Source organism: Chionomys nivalis, chromosome 1 (assembly GCF_950005125.1).
Source record: "Chionomys nivalis chromosome 1, mChiNiv1.1, whole genome shotgun sequence".
NCBI lineage: Eukaryota > Metazoa > Chordata > Mammalia > Rodentia > Cricetidae > Chionomys > Chionomys nivalis.
In genome coordinates, this window is record NC_080086.1 from 198250471 (window position 1) to 198274106 (window position 23636).

The 23636-nt window shown below is 35.9% G+C and overlaps 1 protein-coding gene across 2 annotated transcripts in view; it reads left to right on the top strand.

Annotated features, from left to right (window-relative positions):
• Calcr (calcitonin receptor) overlaps window positions 1–23636 on the top strand; it is an 84559-nt gene that overhangs the window by 40630 nt on the left and 20293 nt on the right. The window contains exons 2-8 of one of the 2 annotated variants that reach the window (XM_057777094.1): window positions 6749–6827; window positions 11121–11274; window positions 12603–12713; window positions 15002–15114; window positions 17042–17133; window positions 20212–20338; window positions 21274–21384. In XM_057777094.1, coding sequence (XP_057633077.1) covers window positions 6749–6827; window positions 11121–11274; window positions 12603–12713; window positions 15002–15114; window positions 17042–17133; window positions 20212–20338; window positions 21274–21384 — 787 coding nt within the window. The remainder of the gene's footprint in view (window positions 1–6748; window positions 6828–11120; window positions 11275–12602; window positions 12714–15001; window positions 15115–17041; window positions 17134–20211; window positions 20339–21273; window positions 21385–23636) is intronic. The other variant, XM_057777101.1, reaches the window with a different exon arrangement.

A 23636-nucleotide genomic window follows, 5' to 3' on the forward strand; every position in this document is an offset into this window, starting at 1 on the left:
TTGCAATGGGTTAATCTATAAATGAAGATCAAACCTTTTTACATGATGTATGATCTTTATCTGTTGGTGCCAATGTGCATTTTCTATTTGCCTATAATCATTGTTTATATTTGTTACTTAAAAATATAAACAATGATTATATGTGGTCTTCTTCATTTCTGTCATTATTAGACTTCATCGGGTAGATGAGCTGAATGAGTTCCCTTAGGAGATCTCAGGAGAAACAACAGACATGTTCTGTTCTTTCCTAATAGTGTGAAATTATTTTGTTTTCTGAAATTTAAATTACTTTGTTGTGCTAAATGGGGAAACAATAAAGTTTTTCCTAATGATGAAAGAAAGGGAATGACAGTTGAGGACATTGAACCCTTAGAACATGTAACTCTTGGGTTTTAAAACTTGGAGGTGTGATATAAAAGTAGGACAGAGAGTAGGGCATTAGAAAATCATGAAGATAGACATAAGTTACCATAGACACCATGAGTGTCTGCACAATATGGCAGAGTGGAGAGAAAAGATGTTGTTTAATAAAGGAAGTATTTGATTAAAAAATTCTATTATCAACTGACTACCAAATATTGCTGACATTTGATAGTACAACTATCTTGCAGTCTGTTAGAGGTTCTTTATTTCATAGTCATGGGTTTCTTTATTTCCAGTACACATATTACAAAATGTCATTATTTTGAACTATAATTAAATCTTGTAATAGTGACATATATATATAATATGAAGTGGGAGGAGATTTTTGTTTTGTTGTGTTTGTTTGTTTTTATTTTTCCCCATTAGAGAAAATTTCTAATGGATTCAACTAGCGATAAGAATTAAAATGGGAACTTTGGATCATTTTCTGTAATATTACTGATTATGATCTGCCTTCATTCATGCTTTGTTGAGAGATATTTTTAGGTATCAAAATTATCTTTCATTGGCCACTGAGATTCATTCCCCTTTATGGTTTTGTAATGACAATTGTGAACTACATTTTAACACCTAACCACCATCAGGGCTCTTTTAAGGAATGCAATTAAAAAGTCAATTCAACATTCCTCCTTAAATATTGATAATTAATCCTAATTCATCTTTTAGAGCAGCATGCTCATGATAGCAGCAATAAACCTTTTGTTGTAGAGTATGGTTCATGCTAAAATGGATTCCCATTGGCTAAGGTGTTTTCTTTTAATGTATGAGTTATCCTTACAAAGGACTGCTCTCAGTTAGGTTATAAAAATAATTCCAGTAACCCCACTTAAAATCAAATAAGTTCAACTTTCTCTGTTCTCATCTTCAGTTTCCTTTTTCTTAGTTTAATTTCTTACTTTTTTACTTATGAATAATAATTTTATAAAGAATACTACATGTATTTACATCATTTCCACTCCCCTATTCCCCTTCCAGTTTCTATTGTGTCCCCTCCCCTACTCACTATCAAATTATTGACTTCTTTACTTAACTATTTTTACACACATATGACATCCTTTCTTATTCTGAGTTCTATAGATCTAACACAGGGAACCTTCTTTCAAGGAACACTAAAGAAAATAGTGCAAGGCAATATAGTTCATAATCTCATCTCTTCTGTTTTAGGAAGCAATTTCTGTTGAGAATTCTCTGTTTAGTTCAGTACCCCATCACTCATAAGTGGATATTAGCCATAAAAAAAGGACATTGAGCCTATAGTTCATGATCCTAGAGAAGCTAAGTAATAAAAGTGAACCCAAAGAAAAGCATATATAGACCCACCTAGAAATTGGAAGCAGGCAATATCGCCTGACAAAATTGGAAGCATGGGGGCAGGGGTAGAAGGAAGGGGAGAAGGGGAAGAAGAGGGGACAAGAGGAGGGCTGAGGAGAACTTGAGGGAATGGGATAGTCGAGATGGAGGAAGGACAGATATGAGAGCAAGGAAAGAGATACCTTGATTAAGGGAGCCATAATGGGGTTAGCAAGAAACCTGGCTTTAGAAAAATTCCAAGTAATCTACAAGGATGACCCCAGCTAAGACCCTAAGCAATAGAGAAGAGGGGGCCTGAACTGGTCTTGTCCTGTAGTCAGACAGATGGTTATCTTTAATATCACCATAGAACCTTCATCCAACAACAAGTGGAAACAGAGGCAGAGACCCACATAGGAGCACTGGACTGAACTCCCAATGTCCAGTTGAAGAGTGGAAGGAATGAGAATATGGGCAAAGAGGTCAAGACCATGAGGGGTTAATCCACTGAGACAGTTTGTGTAAGCTAATGGGAGCTCACCAGCTCCAACTGGACTGGGAATGAACAAGCACAGGACCAAACTAGTCCCTCTGAATGTGGTTGACAGGTGGGGCAGACTGACGCTCACTAACAGTGGCACCGGGATTTGTCTCTGCTACGTGTACTAGCTTTTTGGGATCCTGTTCTCTTTGGATGTAAACCTTACTCAGCCTATATGTAGTGCGGAGGGCATTGGACTTTCCACAAGGCAAAGTGCCTTACCCTTTTTTAGGATTAGAGGTGGGTGGGATGGGAGGATGCATGGAGGGAATGGGAGGAAGGGAGGAAGTAGGAACTTGAATTGGTTTTTGTTAAATAATAAATAATAAAAAATTTCTAGTTTTATGAAAATTTGAAAATAAAACTGATTACAATCTTACCACCTGAAGAAGTTACAATATTGTTTTCACAGTCCTACTGTGAAATCCTTTGTGATATATTCTCTCTGTCCTCCCTCTGTGTGTGTGTGGTTCTGCCTTTCTAGCTCCCTTGATTGTTATTCATTCCTTTTTTGCTTTTCCCCACCTTCTCCCTCCTGCTTGTCCTCCCTCTCTTCCCAGTTCTCTTTCTTCCTCTGATGAAACTACCAATAGATACGTGGATATAAGGAAAATATATTACATGAGCAAGTTATTACCATCTTTCTTCCTAAACATGTGCAGTAGCATTTTGTATTTTGGATACTATTGCATAAGAAAAGTAGACCACACCTTACAATAGACTCATTTAGGACAATCACCCTTCTATTACTCTCTTTTTAAATAAATATTGAGTCTCATTTAAATGTAAAGACATCTCTTTAGAACTGATTTAAATATTCTCTTCTATAATTTTATGAGGGAACTAATTTCTAAGTAGAACTTCAAAATGTGCCTTTGGGTGTTGTAAGAGAATACATTTTTGTTCCCAGCTGCCCAGACCCAAAATAAACACATGGAAACTGTATTATTTAAATTGCTGCTTGATCAACAGCCTAAGTACGTTGCTAGCTAGCGCTTATATCTTTGGTTAACCCATTTCCATTATTTTATATTTTACCATGAGACTTGTGGCCTGCCGACAAAGTTCTGACTGGCAGCTTGAGTCTTCCTCCTCTAGTGGCTTCACGGTTTCTGGCGACTCTGCCTCTTTTCTCCCAGCATTCAGTTTAGTTTTTCCACCTAACTCCACTCTGTCCTATCACAGGCCAAGGCAGCTTCTTTATTCATTAGTCAATAAAAGCAACACATAGACAGAAGGACCTCCCATACCAGTTGGGGGCAGAGGAAGTGACTCAAGTAATGAAGTACAAGCATAGGGGTTTTAATTAATATCTCTAGAATCCACTTTAAGATCTTAGAAGTGCAGGTATGGCAGAGTGCACTGGAAACCCCACTGACAGGGAGGTGGACAGAGGTAACTCCCTTGGTTCACAACCCAGCTAACTGAGCCTATCTGACAAGTTCCAGGCCAGAAACAGTAATAGACCTTGTGTGACGTCTGGCCTCCAAAAACATGTCATTGGTTTTGTTTCCTGTTTTTGAAATAAACCATGAGACTAAGTGGTTTATCTTTCTGTAAATGGTGATTATCTGTGCATTGATGGGTGGGTAAATAGCACAGTATACTTTACAGTCAGATTTTCTGTTCCTTATAAATACCAAATTTGCTATGTAATACAGAGCTCCTTGAAAACCATTCTTCTATTATTAAAAGACACACTGTAACTGAACTGCAATTAACCTGCTGACATGACAGAGAACCTCCACAGCATTTAACAATGCAGTAATTAATGGCAAGATAAGGAAATTACTCCTAATTTTTTATATTTGAAAATTCCTCTAAGTTATGAATTCGTTTGAAAGGGATTCTGCCCTTATGCCTTTCTAAATTATTTCAATATTCATCTTGCCAGTGTTTATTTAAATTGAATCTAAATTTATAATTCACGTAGTCTATGTGGAAGTATTTGGCTGGCTCTATTTCCCACATGAGAAATCAGGGTGTAGGCATGAATCTTACTACTCATTCTTTAATAAAACAGCTTGGTCACTTCAACTAAAAAGTCTAATCGCAATATGGAAATTGACTGAAACCATTGCTTTAGATCGAAGCCCCTCAGATCAGAACTTCAAATATTAGCTGTTTAGATCATGGGAGGAAACAACTGATTTGGTGAAAATTGTTCACATCACCATGTTTAATATTTAGAGGTCCAACTTGATCAGCCGTCCCTATGTCATTAATCTCACTTAATCTCTTGGTTTGTTAAAGCAATCCAGTTAACTTTACAAAATCTTTGGAAGTGTTTGACCAATCAGGAAAAAAAAAATTCAAGTGGTTTAAATTTCTAGAAAATGAGTCATCAAATAAAAAGAAAGTTTAGGTTGATCCCAAGTTTCTCATTCAAAGACTTTATGGATAATTGAACAAGCCTCTGGTATGGAAAATACAAAAGTGTGGAGGAAAATAGCAATTCTGACTTACTACCATTGTGGTATGGCGAAGACAGTTTAGAAACTCACAATCATATGTCTCTCTTATTGTGTTAGCACACAAAAAACACCATTATGAATAATGGGAATAATCACACTTAAATGATTAGGAGGGGTGCCAGACATACATAGGTATATTAAAAAGCAATTATCTGAATGGAGCTAGAATCAAGTAAAACTATCAGGGTACATGGCACATACGTAAAATGGCAAAGATTGTTTAGTTAAATAAGTTTCCTACATACTGAAAAGTCTGCTTCTCTAGACTTGCTCTGCTCAGGCAAAGTTAGTCTCTTCAATTAGCCTCTCTCTTATCTCCACATCCTGTTTGTAGTTTCCATTCCTTGTAGTCTTTGCTCTTCACCACCCTGCTTAGTTTTCCTATTTTATGTCAAAACATAAACCCTACTCTGGTCCTATTCAGAAATTACCTGGATCTGTATTTTCAGTGCTGATGAATGTTTAGTTCAGTCTATATTTTAGTTATTTTTCACATCATAATTTAAAATGCATACCATCTCCGTAATTCTCCAAAGTGTCTCACCCAGCTCACCCACATTCATCATAATGCCTTAGAATATAAGCATGTTTGTGTCTAATTTACTAAGTGGATCAATAAATACTAATGAATAATAGTCAGAATATAAGGTGGCATTTCAAAATGATACTTTGTAGTTTCCCTTTATTGTTGCACTATTATGTAAATTGAGTAAAACTTACTCTTTTAGAGAAGCAAGTAAATGACACTCACTTTTTAGACTCCAATTTAAATATGTAAGCAAAACAATGGGTAGAGTGTTAGAGGTAATTATACCATTTAAGATGCAATCATAATCTCTCACCCCTAATAAAAATACAGTTTCCACTCTAATACTAATAATGAAAATGTAGCATATATTAAAATTTTCACCTCTTTATCATCTTTGTAGGTATCTACAAGTTCACGAGAATCTGTTGGATATTTGTGACAGAGCAATCTGTTCTAACTCTTGGGCTCTTGAGCAGGGGCAGTGAGCTCTTGAATGATGTACTCATTCTTTGCTGTGGAAGAACTTTACTCTCAATAGAAACTTGAAGTTTAAAGAAACATATTTATAAAAAAAATACTTGTCATTCTCAAATTACTTTAGCAGTTAACATAATGTTATTTATCTTTCACAAACCACAGATTTTGTTTACCAGAGAAATGAGTTCTTCCTGATGGCCCCATTGCAATATTCACCAGTTTCCACTGTTGACACATACTATTCAAGTCAGCTGATGGTTCTTGATTTCTTAGAATTCCTGTATTTCAGTTATGAAATGCAAAGTTGTTATATAAATTTAATCTTCATATTTATTGTTATATTTAAGCTTCAAAAAATACATTGTATATGTATTATTTGTTTTATGTGTATACCAACTGTAATAATTAGCCTTTTAGATTAGTAATAAAAAATATTAAAATTATCTCAGTGAAAAAGTTTTAATGGCCTGATTTGAATATCTAGTGAACATTCTAGTAAGTATTGTATTTTGTTTCCTATTGCTTGTTTTATAGCATAATACACATGGTTTGCTAAACTTGAGAAATAATAATAAATTATACTAGTTAATGCTATTACAAAGTTAGTGCTAAAATTGTACCTATATACTTCTTGATATTCTAAAATGTATTTCATGACCTGGTTACCTTATTCATACACATTTCCCCTGGCTCCCTGCCCCCATATGGTCAGTTATATATCTTTCCTTCTTTCTTATAACCTGTATTAAACATTCAACTTAAAACATTTTAAATCCAGGAAATCTCGTTTGAGCTGAAAAATGTTAATAGATATGATCAGAAATTTTTAATAGTGTCTTAAGGACACCAGTCTGGTTAACAGAAGGGACAAATGTAACATGTACCTGCAAGTATGTCATGAGCATAATATTCTTGTTTCCATATGTTATATTTAGTGTGTCTAAAGAAAGAATGATGTAAAGATATCTGATCTATATATATTTTTAAATCTTTGTTACTTTTATATATTTCTAGGAGAAGGGGGAACCTTCGCAAACCGAAGTTGAGGTTCCATTTGGTGAACCGGTTCACTCTGCTGCTCCTGCTTCTTCTCGTAAGTGGAGAAAAGCATTCCACTTGTGTTAATAAGTGTGCAGAGTAGAGAAGAGTGCCTGAGTGTTGATGAACTGATAATTGCAAGGAATCCAAAACTTGGTTTCTTCAAACTGTCATTTTTCCTCACATTTGTTAACAAGTCTTTCCTTTGAGCTTCTGATCATTTTAAATATCATCATAGTTTATCTAGACAATTGAGTTCCACTTGTTTGGAAAAGTCAGTAAGAAACTGAGTCACCTCCATAGTACAGAAAGTTGAGAATTTTCCTGAATCTTTGCGTGGTGTTCAAATGTGAGTTTGAATTGTGGCTTCTGAACTCTTCTATACTTTTAAAACATCTAAATTCTGCTGAGTGGTTGTGGCACATGCCACAAAAAGAAAAGAAAAAAGAAAGGAAAAAAAAAGAAAAAAATCTAAATTCCATCAGTCTAGTGACTGATTTCCGATATATTTCTGATCAAAACTAAGAGTCTTCAGTATTTGAGGAACCACTGGCACATTATATAACTTCATGTTGCTTTATTCATAAAGATTTAGCTAGTTAGAAGTGTAATTACTTTAGAAGACACTGTCAGGCCGGGCGGTGGTGGCGCACACCTTTAATCCCAGCACTCGGGAGGCAGAGGCAGGCGGATCTCTGTGAGTTCGAGGCCAGCCTGGTCTACAAGAGCTAGTTCCAGGACGGGCACCAAAGCTACAGAGAAACCCTGTCTCGAAAAACCAAAAAAAAAAAAAAAAAAAAGAAGACACTGTCAGTGTCTGTTTGTATCAACATGCCATCACATGACCTTCAGTATTATCTAAAAGGGAGATGAGCAAATGAAGGCCATATTAGAACAACATTGGAGGCTGAATCACAGTTGCCAATTAATATCATTTAAAATCTCATACTCTGTACCTAAGCAAGGATTGAAATGGGTTCCAGAACATCATTTATTTATTCTTTACCATATAGTGGCAGGTTTGCAAGTCCACCTAGCCTCCTTCACCTGTATAAGTAAAGAAAAAAATACTGCCTTTTGGTAAAGATGAACCTAATTTGAAAGGGAATGTTTGTAGATCAAATAAATGTTTATGGGAATGTCTAGCAATCATTTTGTACCTCTTAGTTTAATATTCTGCCAAAGTAGCACATTATTTAAAACTAGTGAAAATTTCTTTAGCAAAATATAATTTTATAAAATTAACCCAATACTTGTACATTCAGGTTACTTCATATCATAAATCTAAACAAGTCCCTCAATGAGAGTGTTGGAAAGGTAGACAGTTTTATTTTGTTTATAAATGCCTAACCCTTACATAACATTTATGAATGTAAAAGTATGGTATTTATTGATCATAAAGCACATGATTTTGGGCATAATTTTATTTCTTAGTATTTTCATTATTTAAAACAACTTTTAAATTTAAATATGTTTTGAAAATATTCTTTCCCTCCCTGGAAGGACTTGGGGAAGAAATAGGTATGATTTTTTTTTTATTGAAAAAAAAAATTTTCTGCCTCCTCCCCATAGGTATGATTTTTAAAAATTTGATACACCAATTCCTTTCAAACAGCTTATTTATTATTGATATATCTCAGAAAGAAATTTAAGTAAAATACTCTTAATTATCCTAAACCATCACTTTTTATATAACATTCACAGATTAATGTGAAAAACTACTCACAATATATTTATTAAATTCTACCAACTCATTTCCCAGTTTGTCCTTAAAATAGATTTTTTTTTTTGTCTTTGGCCAAGCACCTTCCTATGGTCTCTTCTGCATCAATCACATAGTGATTGCCACTCCCTATGGACCTAGGACTTGCTGGTCAGCAGGGAGCACTCAGACAATGCTGGGAGGATGACACTGGCAACAGTGACAATACCAAGGAAAACACAGACAGAAACAAGATTCTTGCAGAAGTATTTTGATTTTTGTTATTCTTTGTCTGTGTAGTTGTGTTCCCCCAGAAAATAGAACACCAAACAGGCATCTGATCACAGTAGGAAAACAGGGTTAACACACTAGAGCACTGAGCCTCATCCTTAGTTATACAGAAAAGCATAACTCAAAACCATAAGTAATTGTAACATATACACTCAGTGATAAGGATATTGGCATGGAAATCTTATTAATTATGCCAATTTCTAAACCTTGCTAATATTCTTTCTTACGATTACTACTTTAATTGTTCTAATTTATGGGTTATAATGGGATCATTTCATATGTTAAAGTTAGTAATGACTCAAATAGGCTGTTTAACACTTTCCTCTCAATGAAATGTTTAGAAAGTCAATGAATGCATAGTCTTTTGTGAGCAATTGTGCCTGATACAATTACATGCAGTGCTGTCTTCAGCACAGTAGCACGGATCCAGAGCAAAAACTAAGCAGAAGTGAACTGCTTTGAACATTCTAGGATGAACAGGCTCTGTTACAATCGTTCTAGAAACCACTGGTAACCCCTCAAAAAAAAAAAAAAAAAAAAAAAACTGATTGCCCCACATCAAATTAGGAGTTACCTTAACATGTAGTCATTTTATTTGAGATATTTTCTTTCGTCCTTCATGTTCAGTATAAATTAAACCTTCTAGAATGTACGCTCCATGGGGGCAGAAACCATGCTAGTGAATTTGCTGCTGAGTTTTGAGAACCTACTACAGGACCTGGCATAAGGGAGACATTTAGAGTATTTACTGCAAAAATACAAAAGTGTAAATGCCTCACCTGGTGACTGCTGCTGTGGCTGCTTGGTTGTGATATGTGTGATGATACCTTCTGCAATCCTCTGGAATGACACCACATATATGACAGCTAAACTGCTACCTAGAACAACAATTAAGGTGTTGGTAGGCAGATCGGTAGGCGGGTTGTGTAACACGCTCATGTCTCCTTGCCACCTTTGTAAGCATGGCATCGTGATAGCATAAGCACAATATTTAAAATTAGTAGAATCTCTTCACATCTTCCATATTGCTTGATTGTTTCATGATATCACTGCTGACTTTATTTTTCCTTCTTACTGTTGAAAAAAATGCTATCTCATTAGTAATTTATTTGCATGCAATTATTAGAAAAGTTTAATTAACAATATGAAAGTTGTAAATACATTGTTTTAAGCAGTACTAATTTCATGATTAGAAATATGTTATATATTTCTATCTGCATTTACACATTTCTATCTGCCTATCTATCCATTCATCCATCTGTAAATGGAGTACCCAAGGTGCGTGTAATTTTAGGAAGAAAGTCATTGAGAGATTCAGGAACCACTGGGAACATCCCACCTTCAGTGTTCAAGCAAGGACCAGACCAGGAGCAGGTCCAGAATGCCATGGCTCATCTGACAACAGAGGTTCTGATTTTATTCTTTCAGTGTTGAAACAACCTCTACTGAACCAAGCTCCAAACCAAGTTCACTGGAGTTTGTTTCAGTATTGGAAGAATGGTGAGTGTGAGTCGACTCCAACCAGCACTACCACTCCCGGCTCCTGCTTCCATGCCATCCCCACTCCTCCTGACCCGTGTCAGGAGCATGCGCAGCACTGGTGTTTTAGACTGTACGCTCCACAGGAGCAGGATCCACACCTGTTTGCTTCAACACTGCATCCTCAGTAATGCTTGGCTTGTCATTTTCAGTAAATAGTCACACATACACACATGTAAAAATCACAACTTATAAGAAGCTAAGACCTGTGGCAGTGGCGAAATGGAAAACAAAGCCACCTTGTTCTGAACCCGGATGACATGAATGACTGTGTGTAGGCCAAGTGCTCGTGGAGCCAATATGAAGAGCTTAAAGTCTATTATTTGGATTGTTCTGAAGGAGAAGTGAGGCAAATTTTGGCAGAGCATACAATCTAAACCTGAGCAAAATATTTACAAAAGGGAAGCATATTTGTTCCACCATTTCTATGTTTTTAAATATGTGAGCTATGATTCTTAAGATTCCAAAAGATGGAAAAGTTGGCTTTATAATGGAGATGTTTCAGAAATAAAATTATTTGCTTTGTTTATGTGTCAACTTTCCAAAGACAATGAAATTAAAATAGGAGATGATCAAGGTGTGTGTGAGTGTGTGTGGTTGCCCTCTATTCTTAATAGCAAATAGATATTGGTACAAATATAAATGGATAAAATATGAATGTGAAATGTAATACATTTAGTATAGAATATTTCTGTTGAATTATGCATAAATGTTGCTTATAAAATAAAAAAGTTTTTATATTTTTAAAATCATCACTTTTATTTATGTGTTACTTTATGACCTACTTTTTAAGTAATGATTTTACCTTTTACACAGAGCCCAACTCCAGCTGTTCAGGCCCCTGCCAATCTCAGTGAACCCAGCCCTACTAATGAGGCATTTCTGCACACCATTGGGCGCAAGAAGCTGCTGGAAGCCCAGTATGGCTGCTATGACAGAATACAGGAGCTGCCCCCTTATGAAGGAGAAGGTAAGAGAAGTCATGTGAACCTATATGTGAAACATCATTTAAGAGCGTTTCTTCCTAAGGTCTACAGTGATGGATAGCTGGAACAGGACAGATTCACAGTCCCCACATTATGATGTGCTTGTCTATTTTGTGCAGCAGAAATGATTTCCCCCTACTTCATCTAACATCATTTTGGCTGTCATTTGCCCTTCCGACAGAATTACAACAATAACACAGCACTCACACCTAATAAGCAGGAACAATACAGGACTGAATGATGGCGGGGAAATGGAAAGAGATGAGCAGAGACTGCCTGAGGCAGAACCTGGTCAACCCCTGTCTTGTTTGGATTAATTAGGCACATCTTTCCTTCGATGTCAATTCATTGACAACCTCTGCTATCTTTTCTCTCTTGCTACCCCACCCCCAGTCCCATGGGGAATAAGAAGAGGAAAGAGTTTGCCTCAGGGAGCATTGTTAATCTTTGTCCTTCTTCTTTGAAACAGCCTAAATATTTTCAGGGCTAAGTGTAGTCTACTGCTGTGGAAATCCCAGAGAAAAATAAAAATGAAGAATGTTTGTTAGCCAAACTTAAAATGGCCTTTTAATTCTCTTCCTTGTCTCTGAAACACTTAAAAAATTCAATTAAGACTTTTACATAACTTTAAACATTCTAAAACAAAGCTACTTAGCAAGGGAGAAACGATTAAATATACTCTACTGATATACAGTTTTTTTTAAGTAATAACGAAACAAAAAGGTATTTTACTAAATTACTGATGTATTTTACTAAATTAGAAAATATCCTCATCTCTATGTAAATTTATTTCAGATTTTTGAGGAATTAATTTGTGTCATGAATTTTGATAAATAATGCCCTCACCAAGTTTTTCTTCAAACTGCAATGCTGAACGTGCCTTGACTTGCATGTTACAATTTAAATTCAGCTTCTTGGGTAAACACTTTTTAAAAGGTTAATTTTCTATAAGTAAAAACTTATAAACATACCTCAGATCCCATTTGACCATTTCTGAGTAACACGTTATAATTCCTCATCAATTAAATAAATGAACAGAAATGCAATATTTAGGGTTCCTTCTTTTATAAGAAACCAACCTCAGAACTTCTTACAAAGCAAAACAAGAACCTGCCTGTCATCCAGTGAGATATTTCTCCACATATATTAAAATCATCTGAAAGTTTATTTCCAAAGTAAAAATGGGCCATTTGAAGTATGATTAGTCTTGATTGCAGTGGTAGAGTCAGCCCTCCTTTTGAAGACAGCTTCCTCTACACAGTCCTGTCGTTAGGTCGCATCTTCCAATGTCAGCTTCTCTCTAAACTCCCAGGCCCATATTGCAACCGTACCTGGGACGGGTGGCTGTGCTGGGATGACACGCCAGCTGGAGTGACGGCCTATCAGAACTGCCCAGACTACTTTCCAGACTTTGACGTGACTGGTAAGGTCTTAGTTTCATTTATGATTTTTGTTATGACTAAAAATGTGTTAAGTGGACACGTAGAACCAAATGCACCTGAACTATGAAAGTTACATACAATATTTCACATTGACATCACCTTTCACATTTTAATGTATTTTCATACTATTATTATCCTTTTATACTTACAGTATTTAACACAAAACTGTGTTGACTCTAACTCAGCATATGATCTTGACATCCGTGAATTAAGAATTAAATATTTCTTAATCTTCATGCAGACTTGTACAGATTGTATATTCATAACTTTTAAGAGAAGACACGTTGATTTTTCAGCTCTTGATCCTGTCACATACATATTGTAGATGCTAACACAGAATGCTCAAGCAGAGTGACAGTAAAGGAGGGTCATGTTCTAAGTGACATGGGAGATTAAAGGGTTGATGTCACTTATTTTAATACTGTCATGCATAGAGATCTGAAATTTAGGTAGTTCCATAATCAATACTTAGAAATAGTACAGTGGCATATGGGTAGATTCTCACAGCCTCAGTCCAGAACTATACAGAAAAAATGTGAATAGAAAATGGCATTGGGCAAATTGAATCTAATAAAAGATGAAGAAAATCCAGGCCTAGAAGTGATTAGGGGCTTAGCAGGCCAATTAACTATTCTGAACAGCTTGCTTTAGGAAGCAGCGTACAGCAGATGAATTTGAGAAGGCAGACACCAAAGGGTTAGTGGGGGTAGTTACTTACTATGGGAACTGCCTGGTGAGAGCCAGAAAAATCATACCCAGCCACCAAAGAAAAAGAAAGATCTGTCCCACTGAATTAAATCTAGAAGACGCTGAGAAGGATACATAAACTTTAGTTATAAAAGAGGTCCAGATGAGAAAACAAATCTAGATGGGATCAGCTAGAGACACAACATATCAGATTCTAGAAAAAGATGAGATATTTTTGCAAAAGTCAAACAATTCTGATCCAGCCAAAGGTGTTTAAGTTTCTCTAGATCTCCATAAAAGCAGATATGAACCCTTCTCTGAGGCAGTATTTGGAAAATACTTTAGGGGCTTTCTTCAAGGGAAGATCTCACTTATTAAAGCCAAAATCCTATCCCAGAACAATAGATATAATCAAAGTATAATTACAAGGGCTTTTTAAAAAAATAATGTGAAACAAAATAAAAAACCAGTGTAGGCCAGACACTTCCAGGAATCTCGTTCTGAAAGGTGCTGTATGACAGAGGATTCTGAGCTGCATTCCTGTAACTGCATTCCTAAAATGCTGCGGGATGAGAATGCTTTGAGCCCTTATTATCTCTGTCCAATACACGGTGATTCATTTATCTTGATCTGCAACTTCATTTAAGGTGACTTGACTGGAACAAAAAAGCTGTTCTGCAATTGAGAGTAGTAAGTCAGTTCGAAAGTAGCAATGAGCTCTTGCCCAAGTAGCTATAAATATTAACTTAAAGGCAAGGTTTTGATAAGCAAAGTGGAGATTTCCAGTCATAGGTCTGTCTTTTCAGTCTAGTTTTTAGATGGATCCATATTAGCTAAGAGTCAAAATCACTTCTAAAGAAAAGCACATCTGTCTTCAACACATTTCAACTCCTTATGATTTTTTGTTGACATAGGGCTCCATCTTAGTATCACAAAAATACTCCAGGGAAATGTCAAGAGGTTTCGTGTTTGAAGAAGTGCTTGGTATAAGACAGATGGGGTGGGCTGAGGAGTCTCAATCAGCAAGTTTGTAAAGGCAGGAAAATGTGAGTTTGTTCCCCAACACCCACATTAAAATCTAATCACAGAGGCACACCCTTATATCCCAGTGCTGGGAAAACAGAAGCAGAAAGATACGTCCACGTTATCCAAATTGGTGAGCTCCAGGTTCATTAGGAGATGATGTCTCAAAGCATAAGAGGGAAAACAATTGAGAAAATTTACAACACACCTGCCTCTGTGTTCTGCACACACCGCACACACACAAGAACATACACACACACACATATACAGCACAAAAGCAATAGTGAACAAGTGAGTTCAGTATTGGATTCTGAAGAGGACATAGTTTACAGTAATATGGTAGAGCGTAAACAGGAGCATTTACCAAGGAGGCTTCTGAGACCCTGTACCTTGACTCACTCTATCACAGTAAATGCCAAAGTGGCAAGATGTTCCATGTTATCTCTGTTTGTGTTCTACAATTTGATTCATTCTTAGGAATGGCTTGTCAGCTTTAGACTATTACTTTTCTTCTTTAGATTTGACATATTAATGCACTACCATTCTGTTTCATTAACAGAAAAGGCTTCAAAATACTGTGATGAAAATGGAGAATGGTTCAGACACCCCGACAGCAATCGAACCTGGTCCAACTATACTCTGTGTAATGCTTTCACTTCTGAGAAACTGCATGTAAGCTCTACTTAAAATTTTAGTATTGGATGAGAGTGTCATTGTTTGTACATGGAAATGGATGCAAAACTATGAAATATCTGTTACCAAAAACCAACAAACAAAAGACCAACAGATAGCTATGTAAGGAAATAGGGTTTCTTGAAGACATTAGAGAAAATAGCATTTCCCTTCTTGTTGGTACTCAGTAGCAATACTTCTGCTTGAATGTAAAATTAGGCCAGTGATGATAAAGATAATTCTTTATACACAGCACATAATGGGATTTCCTTTTGTGCCAAAAATTAGGCAGCATTTTAAGGAACTCACTAATATCTTCCTCCTCCTGAGAGAGTTCCATAACCTCCAGTTTTCAGAAATCAACAAGTTACAGTTACAACCTCTTAACACACGCGTTGGATATGATCTCAATTTTACTATTGTGTATGGTGAAGCTTCCCATCCATCCACTGATATATTGAGGGCAGTACAGATAATTTCCAGACGTGTTTACTCCAATTTGATAATACTTGTGCCTTACAGGCTGTGAAATACTTTTAATAATATCTTGACTTTAAAACTTTTATTTAAGTCCCTTGAGGAGGGAAACATATGCTATTTTGTCTTAAGCTACATTAAAAATCTGAAGATATTACTAAATCTACACTAGCTCCTTTACCGTGAGGGCTGGGAGAAATGACATTGATATTTAACTGTAAAGAAAATCTCTGAAGGATCCTGCTAGCTACAACATGGACCAATCATTTCCTTCAAAGAGAGACCTGTGCATTAAGTCAGAAACTAAAAGCACTTCATGCTTTGTTTAGCTTTTGAAAAGTTCAGAAGTATATAGATGTTTTCATTTATTCAAACTGAAAAAAAATGACAACAAGAAAACCAAAGTAAATAGAGACCAGTTGACTGGTGGGACACCTTCAAGATCAGATGAGGTCACCAAAGTTTTTGGCCGCTTTACAAAACATTTAACTATTCCACATCATAGATATATGTTTATTCTCTAACGGAGAACTAGTCACCTAATGAAGTTTGATGGAAGTGATATAACCATGTAGGGAATTTCATGAGTGCATGCTAATTAGGTTCATATGACTGTGTTAGTTAGAGTGTTAGGAGAAATACAAATCAATAAACGACTCTCGCTGCTGCTGTTTGACCTCCTCAAACACTTTACCACATGTGAGAAAGAAATGGCTGTAAGAAGAAATACTCTCTTTCAGGTACTAGATGTGAAAAAAGAAACTATAGTGTTCTGAATTTACTAAGGAAAATATTCTTTTGAGTAAGCTAACGTAACAGCAAGAGAACTGAAATAAATTAATTGTGGTTATAAAAAGGATAGAATTAGCAAATTGCTTACAAGGAGAATGTTAGCTTCTTCAGCCAAGAAAACACTAATGGAAATTTTTCATTTTACTTAAATTGATATAGAAAGGTATTATCTCCTTGAATTTAGAGTTAAATAAAAGTGAAAAGCTCTGCCACCAACCTCCCTAATCTTTCTGAGTTGTTCTAAGTTTCAGGGTTCAGAGAAATCTGGAAAGATTTCATCTACACTTAAGTGAATTTTACATACCTGTTGCTGAATACAAGACCTCAGGACTTAAAATCCACCTAGATTGCTTACTAAGATTAGGAATAATAACTTATAATTTATTCAAAAATCACTTCTGCAATATTTTAAATGATTTTGTGTCAAGAAATTTTGTCCTTTGAAAGTGAAAGTGGTTCTTTAAAGTTTGTTTCTATGTACACCATTAATATAGAAAAAAATAATTTCATCCTCTGAAATATTTGTTGTAAGTTTTAAGATACATTTTAAGGTATAAACCTCTATTGGTTTATGCTTACATTTAGAAATAGAAATTACTGTTTCTGTCCAATTCACGGTTTATCTAGTTAAATGATTTTCCAACTCTTTCTGCTATAGAATGCATATGCCCTGTACTACCTGGCTCTTGTGGGTCATTCTTTGTCGATTGCTGCTTTGGTTACTTCCCTGGGGATCTACCTGTTTTTCAAGTAAGCACATTTAAAATACCGCTTTGTTTTTGTTTTAGGGTCAACTTTATTTTGCATCTTCATTCTCAGCAAGACAATATCATAAGAAAGTTCTTGAAGTGCCACCCTTCATTACTTATTATTATTATCATTGTCATTTTTTCACTTACATAAATAACAGTAACTCTTGAAAGAGTAGAGTTATGGGGATTGTGGGAGAATGATAAATTAGCAAGAAAACTGAAATGAGCTAAACATACTTTGAACTCTACTCCAAAGAGAGCAAGATCTATTCCTTATCATCCTCAAAGGCAATGTGTCTCCTTCCCATATTAATTTTGCAAACCCATAAGGGCCCTGTGATCACACAATAAAAATTCATTTGACACAGCTAAAGTTCCACCATGGACAGATGAGAAAATATCCTCTATTTTCTTTTACTCACACATCCTCAAGTTCAAATGCAGCTAACCTAATTATGAGTTGTATGATAAGTGAATTTAACCAGAACATGAGTAGGACCGGCAATATATGAGAGCATCCCACTGAGAAGGAAGAGTGCATTCTGACTCTCTGTGACTTTGACTCAATCAAGTAAGGTCAAAGAAAGCTTCTGAAAGAACTTAGTTCATTGCCCAGTGCTAATTTATTGACCTTCTTAGTTGTTGTTCAAACAGTAACTTTCTAAGATAATTGGGAACAAAATTCCAGTGAAGAATTTAACCCAAGGTTGTATCTATATACTTGGTTGTATTACTTATGATGAAGTTATTAACTTGGAAGAGAGAAGTTTCACCATAGTGGGGAAGTTTAGTATGATAATTTTGTATTTTATAGCATGAATCCATAGGATATGTGAGACACTAACATGTGGTAAGATTGTGACTTCTAAATATTAGAAAATAATTCTCTAGAATAAAGGCAGGAGGCACTGCATTACCCTTTTATAAGTCCTATATTCTGGGATAGTATCTTTCACCTAAATGTTTACACTAGTTTCAGTATAAAATTTCAGTTCTTTTATATTTTGTTGCATAAAATAAGACTACTGTTTGTTCTCTGTGAGGAAATAAGAGCTAAATACCTAAACAGCACCTAAAATTTTGACATGGACATAAATAGGTGCTGTGGAAATTCTGTAGAATTCCCAGCTTGTGGAGAGGGTATTATTTATTTTGTTCATGTAAATATTTCCTCCTTAGAGATGGCTATCACCAATAGTTGACAAATACAAAAGCCAAAATAGGTGAAATAGCCTAAGGATATTGTCTGGCAATATACATCTGCTATGATTTCACAGATAGGAGTCCAGAAAGATGAGATTTGAAGACACAATGGTTTTATCATAAAAAAATAAGCCATCACAGCATGATGTCTCTGCCAAACCTAATTCAAATGGTGTACTTGTTCCTTTAATACATGAACAATTAAAGCAGAAACAAATATGAGAAAAACACTGCAAAAATAATCTTACTATTTAAGGCATCATATCCTCTTTAAATGAATGTATATAAAAATCTTTTAAATAACTATATTTTGTATTATGAACTCTTGGAACTAGAAAGATGGCTCATGAGTAAAGAGCTCAGTGTGAAAGCAAGAAGACCTGAGCAGAGGTTCCCAGCGCCCATTTAAAAATCCAGGTACAGCTCTTCTATAGCCCAGCACTAAGGCATCAGGAGAGACATATGGTTGCTAGAGGCTCCGTGTCCTCAGTGTCCACCCAAGCTCCAGACTCAATGGGAGACTATGTTCCAAAAAGTAAAGAGCGATCAGAGAAGACTCAAATATTAACCTCTGACCTCCACACTCACAAACACACAGTTGCATCCCCAACCCCTCCAGACTCAGGAATACACCTATATGTATTTCAAATAAAAATAAGTTAGAAATGCTGTAAATTGAGGTTTCTCTGTCCCTCCCCATCCCACAGTCGCTTCTAACTAATCACTCAGAGGCTTTGTATTAATTACAAACTGTCCTAAAGTTCAGGCTAATTACTAACTAGCCCTTACATTTAAATTAACCAATTTCTATTAATCTATGTATGGCTATGTTTCCCTGACTTTAATCAGTCTTCTGGCATCTTGCTTCTTAGGCTGCTGGTTCATTTCTATTCAAACTCCCCCCTTCTCTCTACCTATATTCAGTTTGGCTTTCCCGCCTAGCTATATTCTGCTTTGTTATAGGCCAAAGTAGCCTCTTTGTTAACTAATAAGAGCAACTTATACTCACAGAGTAGAGAAGGGTTATCCCACACAATGAACCTTTATTAAAATAAACATCCATAATTTATGCCTCATTTCCTGTGTTACAAGTGTAAATTTAAAGTAAGCCACATGTGCGTTCTTTATTGTAACACCACAGTAACACAGAAACTGAAAAAGTATCAGTAGGGAAAATCTGGTACCAAAATTATTGACTGACACAAAATAAATGCAATATAAGTGTTTGGTATAATTATCATTGCTATCATCATTATTGTGTTTGGTACTAATAGTGACTGTAGAATAACACAAATTCTGGAGAGCTTTCCTTGAGTTCCAAATCCAAATAATTCTCTATGTTTAAGGTATGTTACATGCATTTAAATATATAGTGACTTATAGATAGAACAATAGAATGCTAATTTGATTTTCATTAAAATATTACCCTGATAATACTAGAGATAATTAGCCCAAGGGGAGAGCACATCCTTAGCAAGATACTAATCCTCTACTGAAACAAGGATTCAAAAAATGGCCCCTAGCACTTTGAGCCATGGCTACATTTATTATTTTGTGTGATTATAATTTTGAATATTTTTTATTCTTTCGCTTTTCTTGTGGTTTTATTTTTAAAAAGAATTCAAAGGTGGGGTTTTAGCATCATGCCTTTTAACGAAAACTGTTGTGAGTCATGATGATTTATTTGTTTGCCATGGTGAAGGGCAACTGAGAAATAAAGAGACATCCCCAAATTAATCTCATGTTGTGATTGCTCTGCTGTGTTCTGATCATTATAATTGAAAATACATTTTTAATGCTAGCAATTGATTCTCTGTGTCTTGTTGCTTTATCAGTCCTTCTTCTGTTTAATCTCTTATTGTTTTTCTCCCAGGAGCCTGAGATGCCAAAGGGTGACGGTGCACAAGAACATGTTTCTCACTTACATTCTAAACTCTATCATAATCATCATCCACCTGGTTGAGGTAGTGCCCAACGGTGATCTGGTGCGACGGGATCCAGTAAGCACTATTGGGTTTTGATTTTAATTTTATAAATACCTATAAATATTAAGTACCTGTAAATATTAAGCATGATGCCAAAACTTGACTTTGTTAGTTAAAGTATAATCATAATTAATTCTGAAGTTGAGTTTTACATTAAGAAAGCCTATCAGTAATTCATGAAAGTAATTGTTACACATTAAATGGGTGGGGATCTTTGAAACATAGGTAAGTAAGAATTATGCAATGAATCATATGTTTTATGACAACCCAATAATTTATCAGTGACAATGATCTACTAATATCTATGGGAATAATACTGAGCACTTCTTGGGGATACAAATAATACTAGACGTGCCATACCAGTGGTTTCCAGTAAATTCCAGTTTGCCACTGATTATTATATATGGACAAAAAAAGTGATTGTTATGCTCCTAGGATGTGCTTTTGCAGTCACCTCAGCTGTAAGCACTTGTGCATTGACTCAAATAAATCACACAAATATGGTCAAGTTCTATGTCTACACACTTGGAAAAGATCCATATTGACATAAAGAAATAAAAAAAAAACTTAAGGTCTACCAGACAGACATTCATGAAACTCATGTCATGTGCACCATTATTCTATGTATTATTGAGAACTTGTCATTTGGCTCTATCGCCTAGAACTGCCATGGATTCCTTTTGCCAAAATTTTCCTGAGGGTTGCTTACGAAATTCACACCTGTCTTTAACATTCTTTCTTTTTCTCTTAGATTGTGCTCCTCATAATACTTTCTAAATGTGTCTACACTTTAGTCAACTGGTGAAATAGAAATATTAGCTAGTTGCTATTCGCATGATGCTGAAGTTCAGTTGCTATAAAGTCAATTACAAAACAGTTTAATGATATAATGATTACATTGCATATGAAATTGCCAATATTTGATCCTTTCTGTTCTGAAACATTGACAGATGCATATATTTCATCATAACACACATATGTGGACAATGCAGTGGGAACTGTCACCACTCTTGCCCCAGAGTGCAGAGGAGGGAAAGATGGACTCTAATGACAGTGAAGTGGTATGATGAGGACTGGCCTTCAAAAACTCGGGACTATGTCTCCAGACACAACCAGCCTGGGACAAAACCACAAGGGGGGAGGGGGTGGGGGTTGCTTTCTCCTATTTCATTCTCATCTACTAGTTTGTGTAGAGGGTCTCATTCACTGAGCTGAAACCAGAAACTGGCGATCAAGGAAACTTTAGTAGATGTAGATAGATATGTTTCCAGAACAGTGGGAATGGGGAGGAGAGGGAACCAAAAAGCAGAAACTGAAACTATCTAGCATACAGAACTGGCCAGGGCATATTTTAACTTTTGTTTCTCTGCTTAACTGTATTATGCGAGCATCTGTAGATAGCCTCATTTTTCAAATCTGGCATTTGACAGTTATGCCAACCCAATGATAAAAATGCGTGAAATCTGCCCAGAGCATGCATCCTGCATAACAGTGCATAGCATGGGAAAGAAGCTTAATTTGGCTTCTAACGAAACCTACAGTACTAATCACTTGCCATTTGGATATTTTCAGAAATGCATTGTGATTCTTCTTTAAAACCCCTGCCATCTGCTAATGGACACAAAGTCTTATCTTACCTGATTGTGTAATCAAATGGATTTTCCTTGATGACTTTTCTTTTTAAATTCCAACGGATTGAAATAAAATTAATCTCATTTATTTTAATGCTAACATTTCCAGTGAGAAGTGGATATTACTCTATATTTAAAGTTAGAAAACTAAAGTTCTGTGAAGGCAAATTTCTTTCCTGTTATGACTACTTGGAGATAGGATTCAAAACTAGCCCAATCTCATTCAATCCTATCTCTCTTTTCTATACTCTTGACGGTCTGTTATTTTCTTATGTTCTTGGAAAAAAAAAAAAGCAGTCTCATCCATTGCAATGATTCTCGTCATTAGTCATGCATAGTATGGTTAATTAATGAGCCAACTCCATCAAAGTAGAAGCAATGCACTAAGCGTCTCTCAGGACTGTCAGAGTTTTGGCTTTTTCATTTCTCATTAAAGGGTAGCACTTCAGTTATTGAGTAACCGACCACACTGCCCTGGGACTGGTGCTCTGTCACACTGTGAAGTACTTAAGCTCACAAATAGATTTTCTCCCATCTGCTTAGCTTTCTCCCCTGCTGTTCTTAGCAAAGAGGACCCTCACAGTTTGTGAGATCTTGCTGACCTTGTTATCATCTTGAAATAGTCCAAAAAAAAGCTAGTCTCTACCCCATTACCAAGTTTACTATGAAACTGTAGAAACTAGTGCAAACTTAGCCATCAAATGAGAATAAAAAAAAACCAATAAACCAACAAAAAGCCTTGCTTGTTCCTAAGGAGTTGTCCTAGACCAAAAGAAGGATAATACTTTTAGGATTCCCCAAGAGCATAATATTGTTGTAAGCTCACAAGGTTTCTGCTAACTGTTACCAAGTGGCTAAGTCCTTGCATCTCCATGCTTGTCATTTCCAATGACTTTATTACACAACTTCTTGTTCATAATAGTCTCATTAACTGTCTTTGCTAAATGATTTCCCTTTCATAAGCTGTCTTAGTGGAAGACATGCCAAGGCATTCTTCCAGTCAAGCTGTTCTTAGCCATCAAAAATCATCTGTGTCTATCCTGTGGCTCCTCCATTGCCTAGAACCTTTATTGAAGCTGGTGAGCAGATGTCTGGAGGGCTGGCCTGGCCACTGTGCTGCTGACTTCCTGGGAAAATGTCAACGAGATCTTAGGAGAGCCAGAGAAATAAACAGGACACTTTCCAGTAGTGTATAGATAAGAGGTTGATTCTCTCACATGCCTTAGAGCAAAAGAAAAGAAGTTCATTCTTGAGGCATGAAAAACAAAAGCTGGTTCTCCCATCAGTACATTTTTGATCTAACAAACTCATTAGTTTAGATATATAGGAATAAATCTCCTAAAGAAAACCCATGGTACACTATAGCTAAGAATTAAGTGTTTAGTGAACACTCAGGATTCGAACGCTAATCTTCAGCCTGGACAGAAATGATGCTATTAGGTGACAATATGCCCTTCTGCTGTCATCTCCTTTGTCTAGGAATTAACCCGGGCTCACACAGCATGCTGTGTTTTGCAGCCACACTTGTAAGAGTTTGTAATACTTTAGCCTGTTTTGAAATATGGCTGTTTTGATCATGAAAAAAGAAAAGAACACAAATCTAAATATATTTCTCCATGGATCTAAAAGTGAAACTTCCTTTTGTCTAAGTCTAGACAAAATGAGAATGGGCTGCCAGTATC